General features: G+C 42.6%; 1 protein-coding gene across 1 annotated transcript in view; it reads left to right on the top strand.

The window, feature by feature from the left end:
- GLS (glutaminase) overlaps positions 1-20,281 on the top strand; it is a 752,941-nt gene extending 732,660 nt beyond the window's left edge. Inside the window, exons 17-18 of the mRNA XM_068244915.1 lie at positions 2,795-2,858; positions 17,941-20,281. Of these exons, the coding sequence (XP_068101016.1) occupies positions 2,795-2,858; positions 17,941-18,094 (218 nt within the window). The 3' untranslated portion in view covers positions 18,095-20,281. The remainder of the gene's footprint in view (positions 1-2,794; positions 2,859-17,940) is intronic.
- The last annotated feature ends 864 nt before the right edge of the window (positions 20,282-21,145 follow it).

Below are 21,145 nucleotides of genomic sequence, written 5' to 3'. Positions count from 1 at the left end.
TCCCCCCTCTAATCACACCTTGAGATACCCATCAATCACCTCCTGTCACCCCCTAGCACACCTACCCATCAGATCAGGCCCTAATTTGCCCCGTGTGGGCTCCTGATCACTCGGCCAAACCCTCAGATCCCCCTCAGACCCCCTTCCGATCACCTCCCCAGTGCATTGATTGCATCTATTTTCCCCTCTAACCGCCCCCTGAGACACCCATCAATCACCTCCTGTCACCCCCCTAGCACTCCTATACATCAGATCAGGCCCAATACATCCTGTCATCTAAGAGGCCACCCTGCTTATGACCGGTTCCACAAAATTTGCCCCCTCATAGACCACCTGTCATCAAAATTTGCAGATGCTTATACCCCTGAACAATCATTTTGAGAAATTTGCTTTCCAGACTACTCACAGTTTTGGGCCCGTAAAATGCCAGGGGAGTATAGGAACCCCACAAGTGACCCCATTTTAGAAAGAAGACACCCCAAGGTATTCTGTTAGGTGTATGATGAGTTCATAGAAGATTTTATTTTTGTCAAAAGTTAGTGGACATTGGATTTTTATTGTTTTTTTCACAAAGGGTCATTTTTCACTAACTTGTGACAAAAAATAAAATCTTCTATGAACTCACCATACTCCTAACAGAATACCTTGGGGTGTCTTCTTTCTAAAATGGGGTCACTTGTGGGGTTCCTTTACTGCCCTGGCATTTTAGGGGCCCTAAACCGTGAGGAGTAGTCTAGAAAACAAATGCCTCAAAATGACCTGTGAATAGGACGTTGGGCCCCTTAGCGCACCTAGGCTGCAAAAAAGTGTCACACATGTGGTATCGCCGTACTCAGAAGAAGTAGTATAATGTGTTTTGGGGTGTATTTTTATACATACCCATGCTGGGTGGGAGAAATCTCTCTGTAAATGGACAATTGTGTGTAAAAAAAAATCAAATAATTGTCATTTACAGAGATATTTCTCCCACCCAGCATCTGTATGTGTAAAAATACACCCCAAAACACATTATACTACTTCTCCTGAGTACGGCGATACCACATGTGTGGCACTTTTTTGCACCCTAACTGCGCTAAGGGGCCCAAAGTCCAATGAGTACCTTTAGGATTTCACAGGTCATTTTGCGACATTTGGTTTCAAGACTACTCCTCACGGTTTTGGGCCCGCAAAATGCCAGGGCAGTATAGGAACCCCACAAATGATCCCATTTTAGAAAGAAGACACCCCAAGGTATTCCGTTAGTAGTACGGTGAGTTCATAGAAGATTTTATTTTTTAGTTAGCGGAAAATTACACTTTGTGAAAAAAAACAATTAAAATCAATTTCCGCTAACTTGTGACAAAAAAAAAAAATCTTCTATGAACTCACCATACTCCTAATGGAATACCTTGGGGTGTCTTCTTTCTAAAATGGGGTAATTTGTGGGGTTTCTATACTGCCCTGGCATTTTACGGGCCCTAAACCGTGAGGAGTAGTCTTGAAACCAAATTTCTCAAAATGACCTGTGAAATCCTAAAGGTACTCATTGGACTTTGGGCCCCTTAGCGCAGTTAGGGTGCAAAAAAGTGCCACACATGTGGTATCGCCGTACTCAGGAGAAGTAGTATAATGCGTTTTGGGGTGTATTTTTACACATACCCATGCTGAGTGGGAGAAATATCTCTAGAAATAGACAATTGTGTGTAAAAAAAAATAAAAAATTGTCATTTACGGAGATATTTCTCCCACCCAGCATGGGTATGTGTAAAAATACACCCCAAAACACATTATACTACTTCTCCTGAGTACGGCAATACCACATGTGTGGCACTTATTTGCAGCCTAACTGCGCTAAGGGGCCCAAAGTCCAATGAGCATCTTTAGGCTTTACAGGGGTGCTTACAATTAGGCACCCCCCAAAATGCCAGGACAGTGAACACACCCCACAAATTACCCCATTTTGGAAAGTAGACACTTCAAGGTATTCAGAGAGGAGCATAGTGAGTCCGTGGCAGATTTCATTTTTTTTTGTCGCAAGTTAGAAGAAATGGAAACTTTTTTTTTTTTTTTTTTTGTCACAAAGTGTCATTTTCCGCTAACTTGTGACAAAAAATAAAATCTTCTATGAACTCACCATGCCTCTCACTGAATACTTTGGGATGTCTTCTTTCCAAAATTGGGTCATTTGGGGGGTATTTGTACTATCCTGGAATTTTAGCCCCTCATGAAACCTGACAGGTGCGCAGAAAAGTCAGAGATGCTTGAAAATGGGAAAATTCACTTTTGGCACCATAGTTTGTAAACGCTATAACTTTTACCCAAACCAATAAATATACACTGAATGTTTTTTTTTTTTATCAAAGACATGTAGCAGAATAACTTTCACGCTCAAATGTATAGGAAATTTTACTTTATTTGAAAAATGTCAGCACAGAAAGTTAAAAAGGTCATTTTTTTTGACAAAATTCATGTCTTTTTTGATGAATATAATAAAAAGTAAAACTCGCAGCGGCAATCAAATAGCACCGAAAGAAAGCTGTATTAGTGACAAGAAAAGGAGGTAAAATTCATTTAGGTGGTAGGTTGTATGAGCGAGCAATAAACCGTGAAAGCTGCAGTGGTCTGAATGGAGAAAAAGGCTCTGGTCCTTAAGGGGCGAAAAGACTGTGGTCCTCAAGTGGTTAAGCTCAACTCAGAATTATTAGTATCTCAATTTTTATTAAAAACGGGAAGTATTTTCATGCACTTTCTCCAGAAATGTTGGACCTTTTATTTTAGACTTCTGGTAACATACAAATTCCTTTTTATTATTTAGGTCATGTTGAAGTTGTACGGTTCCTTCTAGAAGCTTGTAAGGTGAATCCTTTTCCTAAAGACAGGTGAGTGTGCAAAAGACAGTAATGTGTCACTTATGTTTTAAAATGTCCTCACCCGTTCTATAGGATATTCAGTATATACTTGAATGTGAACCAATCTGAGTATTAACTTGGTACTTATTTGTTCCTTGAGACACCAAAAATGTGTTTTACTCAAGAATAAACCTAAGGTAGAAACCCAGGCCGCTACTTTTATCATCCCCACCCCCATATTGCTTCTCTGGTGGTCTATTGCCCCCCCCCCCCCCCCCCCCCCTCCTCCATATAGTATTCCCTGGAGTCTAGTGCCCCTTCCCCATACAGCATTACCTAGGCCCATATGCAATTAACTTTTTCTCCTGAGTTTTCTCCTAGGTGATATTTTCACAACTTGTCATAAAATGCCTTTTAAGCCTCCAGCAAGCAAGAAAATACTCAAAATAAATTTGATAGTACTTTTCACCAAATTTTGGGTACCTTTTTAATTGCAAAATGCTGAAAATGTAGTTTAAAAAGAAGATGAAAATTATCTCCTAGGAGATAACTCAGGTGAAAAAAATGTATTGCATATGGGCCCTGGTGTCTAATGGTTATATAGTTACATAGTTATTTGGGTTGAAAAAAGACATACGTCCATCGAGTTCAACCAGAGAACAAAGTACACCAGCCTGCTTCCTCACATATCCCTGTTGATCCAGAGGAAGGCGAAAAACCCTTACAAGGCATGGTCCAATTAGCCCCAAAAGGGAAAAAAAATTCCTTCCCGACTCCAGATGGCAATCAGATAAAATCCCTGGATCAACATCATTAGGCATAATTGTAGGCCTAGGTAATTGTAGCCATGGATGTCTTTCAACGCAAGGAAAGCATCTAAGCCCCCTTTAAATGCAGGTATAGAGTTTCCCATAACTACTTCCTGTGGCAATGCATTCCACATCTTAATCACTCTTACTGTAAAGAACCCTTTCCTAAATAAATGGCTAAAATGTTTTTCCTCCATGCGCAGATCATGTCCTCTAGTCCTTTGAGAAGGCCTAGGGACAAAAAGCACATCCGCCAAGCTTTTATATTGCCCTCTGATATATTTATACATGTTAATTAGATCCCCTCTAAGGTGTCTTTTCTCTAGACTAAATAAACCCAGTTTATCTCACCTTTCTTGGTAAGTGAGACCTTCCATCCCACGTATCAATTTTGTTGCTCGTCTGTGTACCTGCTCTAAAACTGCAATATCTTTCCTGTAATGTGCCCAGAACTGAATTCCATAATCCAGATGTGGCCTTACTAGAGAGTAAAACAGGGGCAATATTATGCTAGCATGTCGAGTTTTTATTTCTCTTTTAATGCATTCCAAAATGTTGTTAGCTTTTGCTGCAGCGGCTTGGCATTGAGTGTGATTATTTAACTTGTTGTCGATGAGTACTCCTAAGTCCTTCTCCAAGTCTGATGTCCCCAACTGTATCCCATTTATTTTGTATGGTGCTAGACCATTGGTACGACCAAAATGCATGACTTCACATTTTTCAACATTGAATTTCATCTGCCATTTATGTGCCCATATAGCCATCCTATCCAGATCCTGTTGCAATATGTCCCTATCTTCCTGAGAGTTGATGATTCTGCACAATTTTGTATCATCTGCAAAAAATAGCAACATTACTCACTACTGAATCTACTAGGTCATTAATAAATAAATTGAAGAGCACTGGACCCAGTACAGACCCCTGTGGGACCCCACTGCTAACAGTCTCCCATTTTGAGTATGATCCATTGACCACAACTCTTTGTTTTCTGTCCATTAGCCAGTTGCCTATCCATGCACACAGACTCTACCCCAGTCCTTGCATCCTCAACTTTTGCACCAGACTTTTGTGTGGAACAGTGTCGAAGGCCTTTGCAAAGTCCAAGTATATCACATCTACAGCATTCCCAATATCCACATTAGCGTTCACTACCTCATAAAAGCTGAGCATGTTAGTCAAACAGGACCTGTCTTTAGTAAACCCATGTTGATGCTGAGAAATAAGATTGTTTTCTACTATGAAGTCATGTATAGTATCTCTTAGTAGCCCCTCAAATAGTTTGCATACAACTGATGTTAAGCTTACAGGTCTATAATTTCCTGGATCTGATTTTTTGCCCTTCTTAAATAATGGGAAAACGTAGGCTGTACGCCAATCCACTGGGACTCTGCCAGTTGAAAGAGAGTCACAAAAGATAAGATAAAGGGGTTTATCTATAACTGAACTTAATTCCCTTAGGACCCAAGGATGCATGCCGTCCGGACCAGGTGCCTTGTCTATTTTTAATTTATTTAGTCTTGCCTTCACTTCTTCCTGTGTTAAGTATTTAATATTACAGTTGGAAGATTGAGACTCTTCTGCCTCTGTAATTTGCAACAGTGATGTTTCCCTTGTGAAGACAGAAGCAAAGAAAGCATTTAATAACTCTGCCTTACCTTGGTCATCCACCATTGAGTTCCCCCCCCCCCCCCCCCCCCTCATCCTTTAGGAGTCCAATACAGTCAACCTTTCTTTTTTTAGAGTTGATATACTTGTAAAACTTTTTGGGTTAGATTTGATATCCCTAGTGATTTGATTTCATCTTCAATCTTTGCCAGCCTAATTTCTTTTTTACAATTTTTATTGCACTCCTTATAAATGTTTAACGCAGCCTCGGTCCCCTCCTGTTTTAGGACCTTATAGGCATATTTTTTCCTCTTAATTTTATCTCTAACCTTTCAATTCATCCATAGAGGCCTTTTTTTATTCGTAGATATTTTGTTTCCATATGGGATATACATACTACAATATTAATTGAGAGTAAGTTTAAAAGCTTGCCATTTCCTTTCAGTGTCCTGCCCTTGTAGTACAGTATCCCAGTTCACCAAACTTAGTGCCTGCCTGAGTTGATTGAACTTTGCTTTTCTAAAATTCATAGTTTTAGTGGCCCCGCTGCCCCGTGGCCTATCAGTCACCAGATCAAACGTTATCATGTTGTGATCACGATTTCCCAAATGTTCTTAAACCTGCACATTTGATACTGGATCTGATCATTTCTAATAGACCAGATAATGTAACGCATTCCCCCTAGTTGGTTCCATTACCATTTGAGTCAAGTAATTGTCCTGTAGTGATGCCAGAAATCTGCTGCTTTTACCAGAATGAGTAGCCTCAATACTCCAGTCAATGTCTGGAAAGTTGAAGTCACCCATAACTCTGACCTCATTTTTACTTTCAGCTTTTTCAATCTGCTGTAGTAATCGCAGTTCTGCAGCTTCATGAATATGTGGTGGCCTGTAGCATACCCCAATAAGCAATTGGCAACCTTTATTTCCACCATGAATATTTACCCAAACAGACTCCACATCTTCACAATCTTTCTCCATCTCATCGTTCAGGACAGCTGTAAAAGAATTCTTAACAAAGAGACAAACTCCTCCACCTTTTTTCCCTGTTCTATCCTTCCTAAACACATTGTATCCCTCTAAATTTGCTATCCAGTCATGGCTTTCATCCATCCATGTCTGGGTTATTCCCACAATGTCATAGCCTTTGTCAATCAGAATGAACTCTAGTTCGTCTATTTTATTTGCAAGGCTCCTAGCATTGGTTACCATGCACTTTATATTTTTACCACCACATTTACCAATTTTGTTTACATGAAATGGGCTACTTGAAGTTTTACCAACCTCCTTACTCTTTACACTGTCCCCACCCCCCAAAATGTTAAGCTCCCACTGTCTTTTTTACCTCATCTTGTCTACATATTGAGACTTTATCCTCCCGCCTCCCCCCAGATCCTAGTTTAAAATCTCCTCCAACCGTTTAGCCATCTTCTCCCCCAATGCAGCTGCACCCTCCCCACTAAGGTGCAGCCCATCCCTGCTGTAGAACCTGTAGCCGACTGCAAAGTCTGCCCAGTTCTCCAGGAACCCAAACCCCTCCTTCCTACACCAATTTCTTAGCCACTTAAAGCTCCCTCTGTCTCTCAGATGTAGCACGTGGCACTGGCAGTATTTCAGAAAACACCACCTTGGAGGTCCTTGCTTTAAGTTTATCTCCAAGTACCTGAAAATCATTTTTGAGGACCTTCCATCTCCCACTAACTGTCATTGGTGCCAATGTGTACCATGACAGCCGGGTTTTCCCCAGCCCCACCCAATAATCTGTCAATTCTTTCCGCTACATGCCGAACCCGAGCAACCGGGAGACAACAGACTGTACGGCATTCACGGTTTCTTCGACAGATTACCCTATCTGTGTGCCTAATAATTTAATCCCCCTACCACCAGTACCTGTCTAGCCTTAGCTGCACTCCTATTCCCTTTCTCGTTGCAGCGGTCTGCCCCTTGGTTGCTAAGGGACATATCCTGCTGCAGCATTGCTACTCCAGAATCATCCTCCCTAATATTACGCAAACAAGCATACTTATTAGAGAGGGACAACTCGGGACTAGCCTCCCTGCCACTTTTTCCCCGACCCCTTCTAACTGTGACCCAACTAGCGGCTACCTCTGCTTCTTGCTCCGGCTGTACGCCGCCCACCTCATCTTCACCGGTTCCCTCCAGTGTCTGGATCGTGAGATCCAAGCTCTTCTCCATGTTGTAAATGCGTCTCAGTGTTGCGAGATGCCCATTTAGCTCTGTGACTTCAGCCTCTAATTGAGCAACACGCACACACCCAAGGCAACAGTGAACACCCTCAATCTGCTGTTCAAGGCATGCATACATGTTGCAGGATGTACACTGTACTGCATTCTCCAACATGATGACTATTGTGTCAGGAACAATTACTTAACGTAAACTGTGGTGGTAAAAGATGAACGGAGGGTGAGTGAAGCGGGGGTGGAAGAGAGGGGAGAGTAAGTGAAGTTGGGGTGGAGGAGAGGGAGTGAAGCTGGGGTGGAGTCCTCAAAACTTGAAGACTACACCACAACGTGCCTAGCACATTCTAACCAATGCAAAAAAACGCAATATTGTTTTTTTTTGTTTTTTTATAGTCTTTACCTGCTGCTTAAAGTATTTCCTCCCCTTTTGTGCCTGTGTTGTAACGCATGTTTTTAACGCCTATGCCACTTGTGTCAAAGCCACTTAGTGAGCAAGCCACAGACTGAGCAAGCTCAAGTACTGAGTCCTGAAGCTGTCCAAATACCTCCTGATACAGCTAATCCCTCCCTCTAGCTAATTGCCTGTCTGCTGCTAAGCAAACTGGAGGGAAAAAGAAAAAAAAATATATACGTTTAAAAACTGACACTTGCTGCTCTAGATATCAGATGAACCGCAATACACAAGCCACCAGATATCACAACAGCAAAACACAATTTACAAACAACAGCAATGTTGTAAGGATCCGCTCCTCTCGGCCGCAGTATAGTCTGAGGCGACGATTGAGGTAGAGTCAGCTAACACTTAGCAGGGGTTTATTTTAATAATATAAAATAATAGTTTCTGACCGTGCCTAGGATTGAACCCTGGTCTCCCACATCAGAGGTGGTGAGCTTGACCACTGTGCTATGGTTAATACTCTCAGAAAGCTTTGCTGGTCAGCATTGGGTGGGTCAGCTGACCTGTTGTGGTCATCTGTTTCAGCTGATCTCACTGTCAGTTGATTTATGCCTGCGTGTGATTGGCTGCTGTATGCATGTGGCCGGCCACTGATTGGTTGCATGTAGTATACAAGTCTGCTGAGTGCTTCCTGTCATTGCCCGTGATAGCGTTAGCTAGTCTAGCTGCTGGGTGCGTGTATCCTGGTTGGAAAACTATTCTTTGTTGGATTACTTGGCTTTTTGACCTCTGCCTGATTTTGGACCTTCCTTGCTCGCTGCCTGAACTGACCCCGGAAACTCTCGACTTCTCTCTTGCCTGCTCCTTCTGTACTGCGAATCTCGGATACCTGTGTTTGACCCCGGACTGTTATTGGACTCTGCTTTTGTTTCTTGTTTGGTGTTGGTGATCTATCTATACCCACCCTGCATTCAGCCTCAATATCTTGCGCCCTAAAGGCCTGGGTGTAACCGAAGTCGGGTAGGTGTTGTCTCTCACCTCCCGTTCAAGCGGGGACGCGCCACACAAGGCGAAGACAGCGGAGGTAGATTGGGACATTGAGGCTGATTCGTGGGTGGATAGGTTGCCAGGCCTTACAAATGTAATATAATCAGTGCTCACAGTTCCCAGCAGTGAAGTGTAATCAGCCCTCCACCAGCGTTAGGGCTTCGGCCTACACTTCCTGTTTAATGCTATCTCCTCCCTCCCCATACAGCATACCTGGTGTCTTGCTACCCATACTGGGGGCACCCATGCTTTGCTACCTATACTGGGGGCACCCATGCCTGGCTACCTATACGCTAGTATTTGTCTCAACCCACATCATGCCATGGCCACTCCCACTTTATTGCCGCTTTCCACGTGCTGCTTTCTTCAATGGTCGGGCCATGCCCAGTTTTCGCTGCTCCCTTTGTCGAGGGGCCTCAAATACCTTAGCAGCGCCCCTGCTATATTACTGTGCTATTAGGGGATGCAGGGAGGGAAAGGGGAGCACTTGACTACCACAGATCACTCTATTGGGGAGAAAGGGTGTACTAGACACCAGTTAAAGCTGTATGGTGGGTGGAGGAAATAAATTAGGCCCGCTGTCTTGTGTCCCCTGCGCTGACCCGAGTATAAATTGAAATTTTATTTTGCAGGCGTTTTAGGAGCAAAAAGTATATGTGTATTCAAAATCTGGGGTCAATCTACCCCTCCAAGCACAAGTAGGTACTTACCTCTGGCAGATTAAAATGGACGATGCCACAGTTGCACCAGTGCTAGTCACTGCAGGAACACAAACCCCATGTGACAAACCTTGACAATGTAACAAGAATGAGACGGTACACAAAGGTTGATGACCTGATGAAGGGCTCCGCCCGAAACTAGTTGTGTACCTCTTGGACATAGTAACTACACCACGATTGCTCTACCCTTTGTGTGCCATCTCATTCTTGCTTCATGGATGATCTACCACTGCACTTTTAGTATCTGCTTCCCCTGAAGTCCTGCTTCCAGAACCAGAACTCCTAGGAGTGTGTAAGGGGCTACAATGGACCTAAAATCCCTCCTACTAAAATGCCATGGAAAACAAAAGTTTGCTTTCTTAAAACGGCAAGTATTTGCAATAATTCAGGTAGGAGTGAGCTCCGAGATGTCTCGCAGTGCATTACTGCTGAAATATGCAAATTATCAATTGTTGTCCCTGGAAGCTAGCCACACCTCCAGATCCGCTGGAATGCAATGATGTGTCAGCTTGTTAATATTACAGAGCCACAATAATCCAACATGCATGCATCCAACATGGGTGTTTCAAGTCCTGCCCCATAGAGCCACATTAATCCATGTCATGCACTGATGAGGATCAATCAATCAGTGTTTATGCATGTTGGATTATTGTGGCTCTGTAATATTAACAAGCTGACACATCATTGCATTCCAGCAGATCTGGAGGTGTGGCTAGCTTCCAGGGACAACAATGCATAATTTACATATTTCATCAGTGATGCACTGGGAGACATCTCGGAGCTCACTCCAACCTGAATTATCCCTAATACTTTCTGTTTTAAGAAAGCAAACTTTTGTTTTCCATGGCATTTAAATAAGAGGGCTTTTAGGTCCATTGTAGCCCCTTACACACTCCTAGGAGTTCTGGTTCACCATGAGCTTGCTGGGCAGTCTGTAACTATTTTGTAATAATACTTTATTTTATGATGTGCTATACAAATATTTCTGAGTTTATGCAAATGTATGTACATTTTTATGCAAATATATGCAGCCTAAAAATTGACCAATCAAGTGCTGCGTAGGTTTAACTTGATTTGCCCATTTTCAAGCTGCATATATTTGCATAAACTCGGAAATATTTGCATATCACTGATCATCCCTAGCTTCCAGCTACTTTACAGTTGTAGAACAGTGACCCTAGATAAATGGCTCACCCTATTTATTTATTTATTGTATTTATAAAGCACCAACATATTATGCAGTGCTGGACATTAGTTAGGGGTGACATACAGCAATAAGACAATACAAGAATACATACAAACCAGATCACACAGCACAGTATGAGTACAAGGTAATGCTTAGTCAGTCACTGGATGGGAGCATGGAGATTAGGCCAGTCAAGTTCACTCAGATCCATAGGAAGGGTGTATGGTAATGGAGGTGCGTGAACAGGTAGAAGACACAAGGAGGAAAGGTAGGGACACGAAAGGTAGGGGACCAGAGTTCAGCTGTGGGTTTAGAGCACCAGTAAGGGGGTAGGCCAGTGTGAAAAGGTGCGTTTTTAGGGCCTTTTTGAAGATGTTGAAGGAAGGCGCAGCCCTAATGGGGGAAGGTAGGGCGTTCCATAGTGTTGGAGCAGCTCTTGAGATGCCCTGGAGTTGTGAATGGAACTAGGTGATGTAGGGGTTGGTCAGGTGAAGTTCATTGGACGATCAGAATGAGCGGCTCGATGTGTAGTAAGATCAGAAATGTAGGTTGGGAAGGTTTTGTGGACAGATTTGTAGGCCGGACACAGTATCTTGCATGTAATTCTGGGCTAGATATGAAGCAAATGGAGAGAGGGGAGCCGCCATGGTGGAGCGATGGGAGGAGTGGATAAATCTGGCTGCCACATTCATAACTGACTGCAGCGGGTCAATTCGGGTCATAGGGAGACCAGACAGAAGGGCATTGCAGTAGTCAAGGCGGGAAATTATGAGGGCATGGATGAGGAGTTTGATGGTGACAAAGGTCAGGAAAGAGTGGATCTTGCAGATGTTACAGAGTTGCAAACACTAGTGCACATGACAGGCAGGGGCCCCGAGCACTGCCACTGCTTGGGACCCTAAAACCAACATGTAACACAATAAGGAGGCGCAGGCAAGCCCTGGAGCTGCCACCACCAGGAACCTGCCCCCACGACTCCTTCAACTCACCAAACACCAAAAGATTTGCTCACTGACAGACTGCCACTTATATAGTCTGCAGACTGTCTGAGTGCTGTCGGCCAATAAAAAGTGCAAATACATTACACCTAGTCTGCAGTACTTAATTAAGCAGAGGCTGTGCAATACAGCCAATCATTGGTGAGGGCTTCAGTTGCATATAGACAAAGACTATATGACCAGCAGGGGGTACCAACGTGCAGGAATCTCCCTCTCATCCGCTCCCCTCCTAACTAAACTGCATAAGGAGCTATAAATAAAATAAATATGCAAACACTAGTGCGCATGACAGGCAGGTTCCTGGTGGTGGCAGGTAGTGGGGGCAGGTTCCTGGTGGTGGCAGCTCCAGGGCTTGCCTGCGCATCCTTATTGTGTTACATGTTGATTTTAAGGTCCCGAGCAATGACATGTGCACTAGTGTTTGCATATTTATTTCATTTATAGCTCCTTATACAGTTTAGTTAGGAGGGGGGCAGATGAGAGGGAGATTCCTGCACGTTGGTGCCCCCTGCTGGTCATATAGTCTTTGTCTATATGTGACTGAAGCCCACTCCAACGATTGGCTGTATTGCACAGCATCTGCTTAATTAAGTACTGCAGACTAGGTGTAATGTATTTGCACTTTTTATTGGCCCGAAGGCAGTCTGCAGACTATATAAGTGGCAGAGTGCTGTCTGTCTGTGAGCAAATCTTTTGGTGTTAGATGTTACAGAGTTGGATGTTGCAAGACTTTGTGAGGTTTTGGTAGAGTGACCATACGTCCCGCTTTACCTGGGAAGCATCCCGCCTTCGGAGTCCGCTGCCCCAGGCAGCATGAGGTCCCGAGAAACGTCCCGCTTTTAGCTGTGGGACGTCCCGGCCTCTTCCAGGTGAAATGTTGCCCACATTGCGCTTATTTTGTACTGACATGTTGCCTACATTGCGTTTATTTTGTGCTGACATGTTGCCCACATTGCGTTTATTTTGTGCTGACATGTTGCCACATGTTGTCACACAGTTTCTGCACACCCATGCTGCGAAACCTCGTTTGACCACATCATGGCGTAAACACTGATTTCTTATGCCTCGCTGTTACCTCATTATGTTAGCTCCGCCCATACAATGTCATGGCCATGCCCATTTTTCGTCGCATGCCCCCATTGGCGCGCCCCCCCCCCCCCCAAGCCTTGGGGGACTCCCACCGAGAGGTGGTTGGGGGTGGATGAGGACTCATTGAGGGAGGTTTTGAAGGAGCTGTTGGAGAGGTAGGATGAGAGCCAGGCCAGCGCAAGGTCATGAATGCCCATGTACTGGAGGGTCTGGAAGAATAGGGGATGGTCCACTGTGTCAAAAGCTGCTGAAAGGTCAAGGAGGAGGAGAATGGAGTATTTGCCTTCAGCTTTACCTAAGGCGTGGTTATTGACCACTATAATTTATTGGTAGGGTGAATTTTTTGGAAGCCACGACCACCACATCCAATTAAAAGGCTGAGTGGGGATAGTACTTCTCCACAATCCCTTATGAGTGGTGGCTTCTTGTGGTAACCCACACTTGTAAGTATATCTGAATAATTTTAGCGTATTGACAGTCTCTATTACACCAGATCAGGCTACTGGTGTCTGTGTCTTATTTTTTTGCATCCACGTGCCTTGATTCAATAGGGACTAGGTATGCAGACATGCTTGGCCAGTCCAGCACCTTTACCATCAGTTTCTTTAGCAAGGCAATGTTTGTCTTGGAGGTGTGCTCTGGGTCAGTATCATGTTGGAATACTGCCCTGCGACCCAGTTTCTGAGGAGAGGGGATCATGTACTGCTTTAGTATGTCACAGTGCATGTTGGAATTCATGATTCCTTCAATGAACTGAAGCTCCCTAGTGAGGGCAGCACTCATGCAGCCTAAAACCATGATGCTTGTACCCCAATGCTTGACTGTAGGCGTGATCCACTTGTCTTTACTTCTCACCTGGTTGCTGCCACACACACTTTACACCATCTGAAACAAATAAGTTCATCTTGGTTTCATCAGACAACAGGGTGTGGTTCCAGTAATCCATGTCTTCAGCAAGCTGTTTGCAGGTTTTCTTGTGCATTAAGTTTAGAGGAGGCTTACTTCTGGGATGTCAGCCATGCAGACAATATTGATGCAGTGTGCAATGTATGGCCTAAGCACTGACCGCTCGCCACTCAAACATTATTTGCAAAAGACCAAGATATGATGCTGAGCACATACACTTAAAGGAGTCATCAGGGAATATGAGGACAATAAGTGCTACTTACCCGGGGCTTCGTCCAGCCCCAAGCTCCCAGCATGTCCCTCGCTGCAGCTCCGTGGTAAATCGTTCGCCTGGGAAGCTTCCCGGTCCCTGGCGATGACGTCAGGCTGACCTGGAGGTACTGCACCTGCGTGAGTGGCGCTGTCAGTCACCACCACGTGTACCAGAGCGTACTGCACCTGCGTAGTACGCTCCGAACCACGTGGGGGTGATTGACAGCGCCACTCGTGCAGGCCCAGTACAGGCCGACCTCCAGGTCGGCCTGACGTCATCGCCGGGGACCAGGAGACAGCGGCGCGAACGGCTGACAGCGGAGCTGCAGCGAGGGACATGCTGGGAGCTTGGGGCTGGACGAAGCTCCGGGTAAGTAGCATTTATCTTCGTTATCGCCCTGATGACTCCTTTAACTTCCTTGGTCGACCATAGCGAGTGTCCAAAATGGACCAGCCCTATAGGTATAAAGTGAAAAGCAAATAACTTTACATCAATATCATATGATCAGAGAACAGGGCATCCGTTTGGATGTCACCTGTGAAGGTTCAGTAGTACACATATACCATTACAGCCTGTATATAAAGGTCTGTTAAAAAGTGGAGGTCCTTGCTCATCCCCCACACACATATATGGTATGGTGTGGTGCAGCTATTCCACTAATAGATAAGGAACCTACAAGCGCTAAGGGACAGCGGAGCCGTTAATTGAAGGGCAAGATGAAATGGGCGCAGCTATTCCGCCAATGCATTCATCGGCTATATCAGTCTGTCACGGCGCAGACTGTATAAAATGGACGCATTTAACGGCTATTGGGCTTGAATGTGTTTTTTTTTTTCTAGCAGCTATTTTTTTTTTTTTTTTTTAGAAATTAGACTGCCATACTGGACAAAATATATTTTTTACAATGCGCTTTCACCCTATAGCTGCCCACTAATAAATGTTAATAACAATTTCTCCATAGATATTTTTCTCCGCACTGCTATTTACTGCTAATCATAACATATATTTTACAATGCACTTTCACCCAATAGCTGCTATTTTCCGCTGTTATCACACCCACTGATACTAATGAATGTTAATTAATAGCAGCAATTTCTCCGTAGATATTTTTCTCCGCACTGCTATTACTGCCTATAATATACATTTTTTTTACAATGCACTTTCACCCAACTTATCAATTCACTACTGTTCCCCGCTTACTCACAACTATAAATTACTAACTGCAACATTGTCTTAAACTTACTTTATAACCCCTCATGACTATACACCCTTATTTTTATGCACTTTTACCCAATAGCCGCTATTTTCTGCTGTTATCATACCCACTGATGTGTACTAATGAATGTTAATTTATAGCCGCTTTTTCTCCGTAGATATTTTTCTCCGCACTGCTATTTACTGCAAATAATATACATTTTTTTACAATGCACTTTCACCTAACGTATCGATTCACTGCTGTTTTCCCCGCTCACTCACAGCTATAAATTACTAGCCACAACATCATCTTAACCCTATATAACCCCTCATGACTATACATCCTTATTTTTATGCGCTTTACCCAATAGCCGCTATTTTCCTCTGTTATCATGCCCACTGATGTGTACTAATAAATGTTAATTTATAGCGCTATTTCACCTCAAAATATTTTCTGCACACTGCTATTACTGCTCCTGCGTCCACTCACGACAAAAAAAAAAAATGCTGTTTTTCTTCAAGTAGACCCTTCTAGTGGACAAAACATATATTTTACAATGCATTTTCATCAAAGAGCTACTATTTTTCCGCCAGTACATCGCCATAGTGAGCACAATATACATTTTACAATGCACTTTCACCCAATTTATCAATTCACAGCTGTTCCCGTGCCCACTCACGACTATATATTATTACCCACTATTTATCTGCAACATCTTAACTTACTCTATAACCCTTCATGACTATAAACTGATATTTTTCTACAAGTAGACCAGCATAGTATTTTAGCGGCTATAATAACTACTTGAAATAGTATTTTTACCTAATTTTTCGCTTCAGATTTAACATGTATTAACTGTTATATGTAAATTTTGCTTTTATAAGGAGCATACGCTGTAAATAGCAGTAATCCTTAGCCCTATATCCCTGTAATTTACAGCGCATCCTCCCTATAGCTGCTTTTTTTGTGAGACATAAAAGCTAAAAATCCACGTGTATCCGTTAATACATGTTAAACATAATGAAATAATTATGGAAACCTTGTATTTCAAGCAGTTAGTTTAGCCGCTAAAATAAAGCTAAAGATCTCTGCTACTTGAATCTTATCCTCCCTACAGCCGCACAAGGTTTTCTGAGCATAAATTTATACAGGGCTAAATTCAATTGAAATGAAAGCACTAATAGCTGCACATGAAGTGAATTAATTATCTTGAATTGATGTAGTGGAGAGAAGCACGCTAAATGAAATGAGAAAAAACCCGGCTATGTGAGTTCCTGTTGAAATTTAAGTTTATCGATACCAGCGCCCATTTAAACTTGCGGCTATTTTAAATGTACGCAAGGGACAGTCATACTGGCTCGCTTAGTCAGTTGTGTGAGTACTGTATGCAAACACTTTGTAAATAAGCACCCACCCATTTTATTTGTCCATTTTTTTTGGTTATTACAACATTTAAATTATATTCTTATTACAATGTATCTTGGCAATATGTTATTTGGAAATAAAGGTGTATTTTTTCAGTTTTGTGTTTTTGTTTTCGCATAGTACTTTGTCAGTAATTACAAGCCCTTATTATATAATACAATAACATTTGTAAAGCGCTTTTCAACCATAGGACTATGGTCTCAGACATAGATATGTCTCAGATCAATACAGGGTTGCAGGCTGGACTATGTTACAGAGGAAATAGTCAGGTGTTCAAAAATACCAGACTAAACAGGTGGCTTTTCCGTTTGGACTTAAATGCTTCCAGGGATGGAGATGTCCCGATTGGGTGTGGCAGGGAGTTCCAAAGTGTTGGAGCAGCATGACAGTAGACTCTGTCTCCAAAGGTTTTGAGGTGGACTCTGGGGGTGACCCAAGTTTTTAGATCCTTTTGATTTAAGATTATTGGCGGTATGATGCAACAAGTCTGAGTAATCTGCAAAAATAACAGTAATACACCCTCATCGCATACATATTCAAAAAGATGAGTCCATAAGGGTATAATTTATGTTTTCTCTTTTAAATTTTCTCCATTCTGTTTTTTTTTCTAGTTTGGTACAATGAAAATAACATTTTTTAGGTTCTTTTTTCGCCTGATATTCTTTCTTAGCAAAGCTCCTGGTGCTTCAGTGCATTCAAGAAAAGTCATCAATGTCACCAATCTGAAAAATAGAGATTCAGGCCTATTCAAATACTGGTATTTTGTAACATTTGAACGTATCTTGTTTTGCTGAAATCTGACCATAACTTTAAAAATATTTAGTGGCAAGCTGGAAAAAAAAATACAATTTTCAATGTGCCAGGGACCTTACTGTTCATCCTACCAGTCCTTCCCTACAGTTCACCCTGTCACACCATCCAATCTAGTCCACCCTGCCCTCCCTACTTTTCACCATCCAATCTAGTCCACCCTGTCCTCTCTACTGTCACCGGTGGGGCAATCCTAAGGGCCATGACTTGGTGGCCACCAGGCAGCAAAATAGTCTGCCACTCACTAGGGCTGATGGCCCATCATCCTTTGTGGGGTGGTCTGGTGAAGACCATTCACTTGGACTCCACATAATGGATGTGCCCACACCAGCAACCAGAACTGAGATCAACAGGGCCCTATCAGTTGCAAACAATCCAGATGTGTGAACATCCAAGCTAGATTTACATTGTTCCGAAGTAGTTCTAAATAGTTCTAAAGGAATGATGAATGTGTAATTTTTTTATACTTTCAGATGGAACAATACACCTATGGATGAAGCTATGCACTTTGGACATCATGATGTGGTCACAATCCTTCAAGAATACCAAAACAATTACAAACCTCTTAACCAACCAGATAATGAAAAAGAACAAACTGTTCAAACAAATCTGGATGGGTTGTTATGAGATAACAGAGAATCCACACATTTTCACATGTTGCAGAAGTCTAAGTGTGTATTTTTACCCTACAGTGATGTATATTTTAAATTGACACTTTCAGTGTTACTTTTGTTTTTGAGTCCTCAGGATTACAATTCACAGAAAAGTAACAATATAGGCTCTAAAGTGCTGGAAAAGTGGATTATGTAACTCAGATTTACTTGATATTAATAGGCTAATTTATGCTGCATTAGATGATGTTCCTTTTTCTGTGAAATTTGTGATTTAATGTTTTACAAATAGATGTTAAGAATAGTGAAAAAAAGTGGAATGTAATAAATACAAACAACTCATTTCTTATGAAAGAAACGTTGGGATACTGAATGAAATATATAAGTAAACAGAAAACCCTATATCAAATTGGAAATACTGTGAAGCATATGAAATGATGAAAATTAGAAATGCTTTGTAGCAAATATACACTCATTTGGAATTTGATATAAAAAAAGTTGGGTCAGGGACAACAACAGACTGGTTGTGTAGCACTTTTTTTTTTTTTGGGGGGGGGGGGAGGTAACCTGGTAAAATATTTTATATATTTAGGATTATTATTATTCATATAAGTGTCCCTATGCAGTTTCACGCTCCTAGTAGTTCTGGTTTACCATGAGTTTGCTGGGCAATCTGTAGCTCTGCAGTTAAAGTGGACCTGAACTCTTGCACAGGACAAAAGGAGAACATAACAGAAATGCACGCTATATGTATTTAAAGAGTGTAGCCTGTGTATTTCTCCCTCATTTGTGTCTAATCACTAGTTGTAAGCAGATAAGCCCATTTGAAAGTACAGGATGTTAACAATATGTCTACCTCCATGAATCAAGAAGTAGAAACTGTGCAGATTTATTTTAGGATTTGTATCAGCTGTAACAAAGAAATGTTTTTGTGTAAAGGTTATTATGCTGTTGTGTAGCTTTTAGAGCAGAGAGGAATTCTGAGTTCTGAGTTCAGGTCCACTGGGGTCCTGACCTGCCTGGGCAGAGTGCTCCCAGCATCAGGAGTGCGACTGGGAGCAGCCTGTGTATGCACTTGCACGTGGGCAGGGCCCGGGTCAGCAACTGTTATGGAGGGGACCTCAGAAGAGTATCTGATGATGGACCTGCGGCGAGGGTCTACGACCTATGCTGACCCGGGTCCTACACTTGCACGTGCTGCTCCCATTTGCACTCCTGTCGCTGGGAGCACTCCGGGTCAGGACCCCAGAAGAGTGTCTAAATGACGGACCTGCAGCGAGGGACACAGAGGCTTCTAGGGTCCCCAGGTAGATAAATCAATAATAAAAATGTTAAGCTCATGTGTTCAGTGTAACAGTTCAGCTACTCATGTGTTTCTTGTACTATAATACAGAAATATTTTACATTTGTAAAAGGTTTGGGCTGCAAGCAAGCCAGTTTAGCACCAGGACTATTCTACTATGGAGACATGCTGTTGCAATACGATGCAGTTTAGCATTATCTTGCTTTGCTGAACTAAACAAAGTAGTCAGTGAAAAAGACACTTTAGGGTGGATTCAAAAAGCATTACCGCATTCGGTAATGCAGAAAACAGCTGACTTTACTATATAGCGTAATGGAGAACAGAGGTGCCAAAAGGATAAAATCAATTATTAAAAGGTTTAAAAATGCTTTGGAGGCAGTTGGTGGACTTGCCTCCTGTAAGGAGACACAACAAGCCGTGTATTCAAAAAACAAAGTAGATTTATTGGTACACTCCAGGGGATGTTCGCAATGCGTTTCGCAGGTTTAAACCCGCTTCCTCAAGCAATAGCAAGTAGGAGTACACAACTGGGGACAAGAGGCATAGTTGGTGTTTGTCCGAAACTGCTTGCATGTATATAAAATTAATAGAATCGTAAAACAGTAATCATGATAACATTTTAAATAGGAATAGGTGATATTTTTGTTGATAGAGTTGTTGGAGGGATAATAACCCGTGGTAAATGGGGCGTGGGGAAAGGTAGATATAGTAGTGATAACTTTACTGAGCACTTACAAAAATGTCAATTCATAAAAACTGTTACCGTATGAAAAGCTGAAATTACTGAGCAGTGAAGTAAATTACCGACTTGTAAATTACTGACCAGTAAATACCTCAACAACTGTCAGTAAATGTTAATTCATAAAGCCTACAACATGCAGTAAAGCCGCAAAACAATAACGCCTGCTTTGAAGTGGTGAAAAGAGTGTGCAGTCTGTGTGACGAGACTGTGTCTCCTGCAAGTCTGGACGATGGAATCTGATAGGACCCACAGCCTTCTCAGGCATTCACAAAAAGAGCAAAAAGCTGGGCACGCACATCCAATGCAATTAGATTTATTATCTTCTTAGTAAAAAGTAAATTACATACAGGCTACAGACCGTTATGAGGAGAAGGTACAAGTTGTGGGGGGTGTCAACAGCTTTCATCAGGACATCTAAACAATAATGTGTACCCCCGTAAATACATTTTACATATCCATTATGCATAATGAATTAATATAGATTACCTACCCCAATCATACAAAACAGGTGAAACGGAGGACATTCCCCAAGTAGATTGGTCATTTGGTGTGAAGATAGAGCATCCCACACAATTGCAGGCATGTCAAAAAAGACCTAGGAGCATTTGCTCGAGAATTTAGATGACGAACAATGCACACCGGGAACCTCGTTATGGTAGGCCAATGGGGCGCGTCCAAGGACATGCACGCACCTCCCACAGCGGCCGCCCAGCCAATAAGCAGGTTCCCTCTTTTCAGATGAGACGCACGCCGGAAAAATATCGGCCGCATGTGACCCAAAGGTCTGACTAAAAATACACGTCACATCCGGAAACACCGGATGTGACGTATCGATCCACCGTGGAGCACACAGCGTCAATACAAAAGAGATATATACGTCGAAAGGACATGCTACATGTCACTGCCTATGCAGGAAGTGACGAGTTTCTTGTGTGTAAGATGCCCCAGTGTAACTATGTAAACAAGTACCCTAAGGGTAGCTGGAGGCAATGGTCCCAGGTATTAATTACTGAGATCTACAC

This window comes from Hyperolius riggenbachi, chromosome 7 (genome assembly GCF_040937935.1).
Source record: "Hyperolius riggenbachi isolate aHypRig1 chromosome 7, aHypRig1.pri, whole genome shotgun sequence".
Lineage (NCBI taxonomy): Eukaryota > Metazoa > Chordata > Amphibia > Anura > Hyperoliidae > Hyperolius > Hyperolius riggenbachi.
This window is presented reverse-complemented; position numbering and strand designations above follow the sequence as displayed.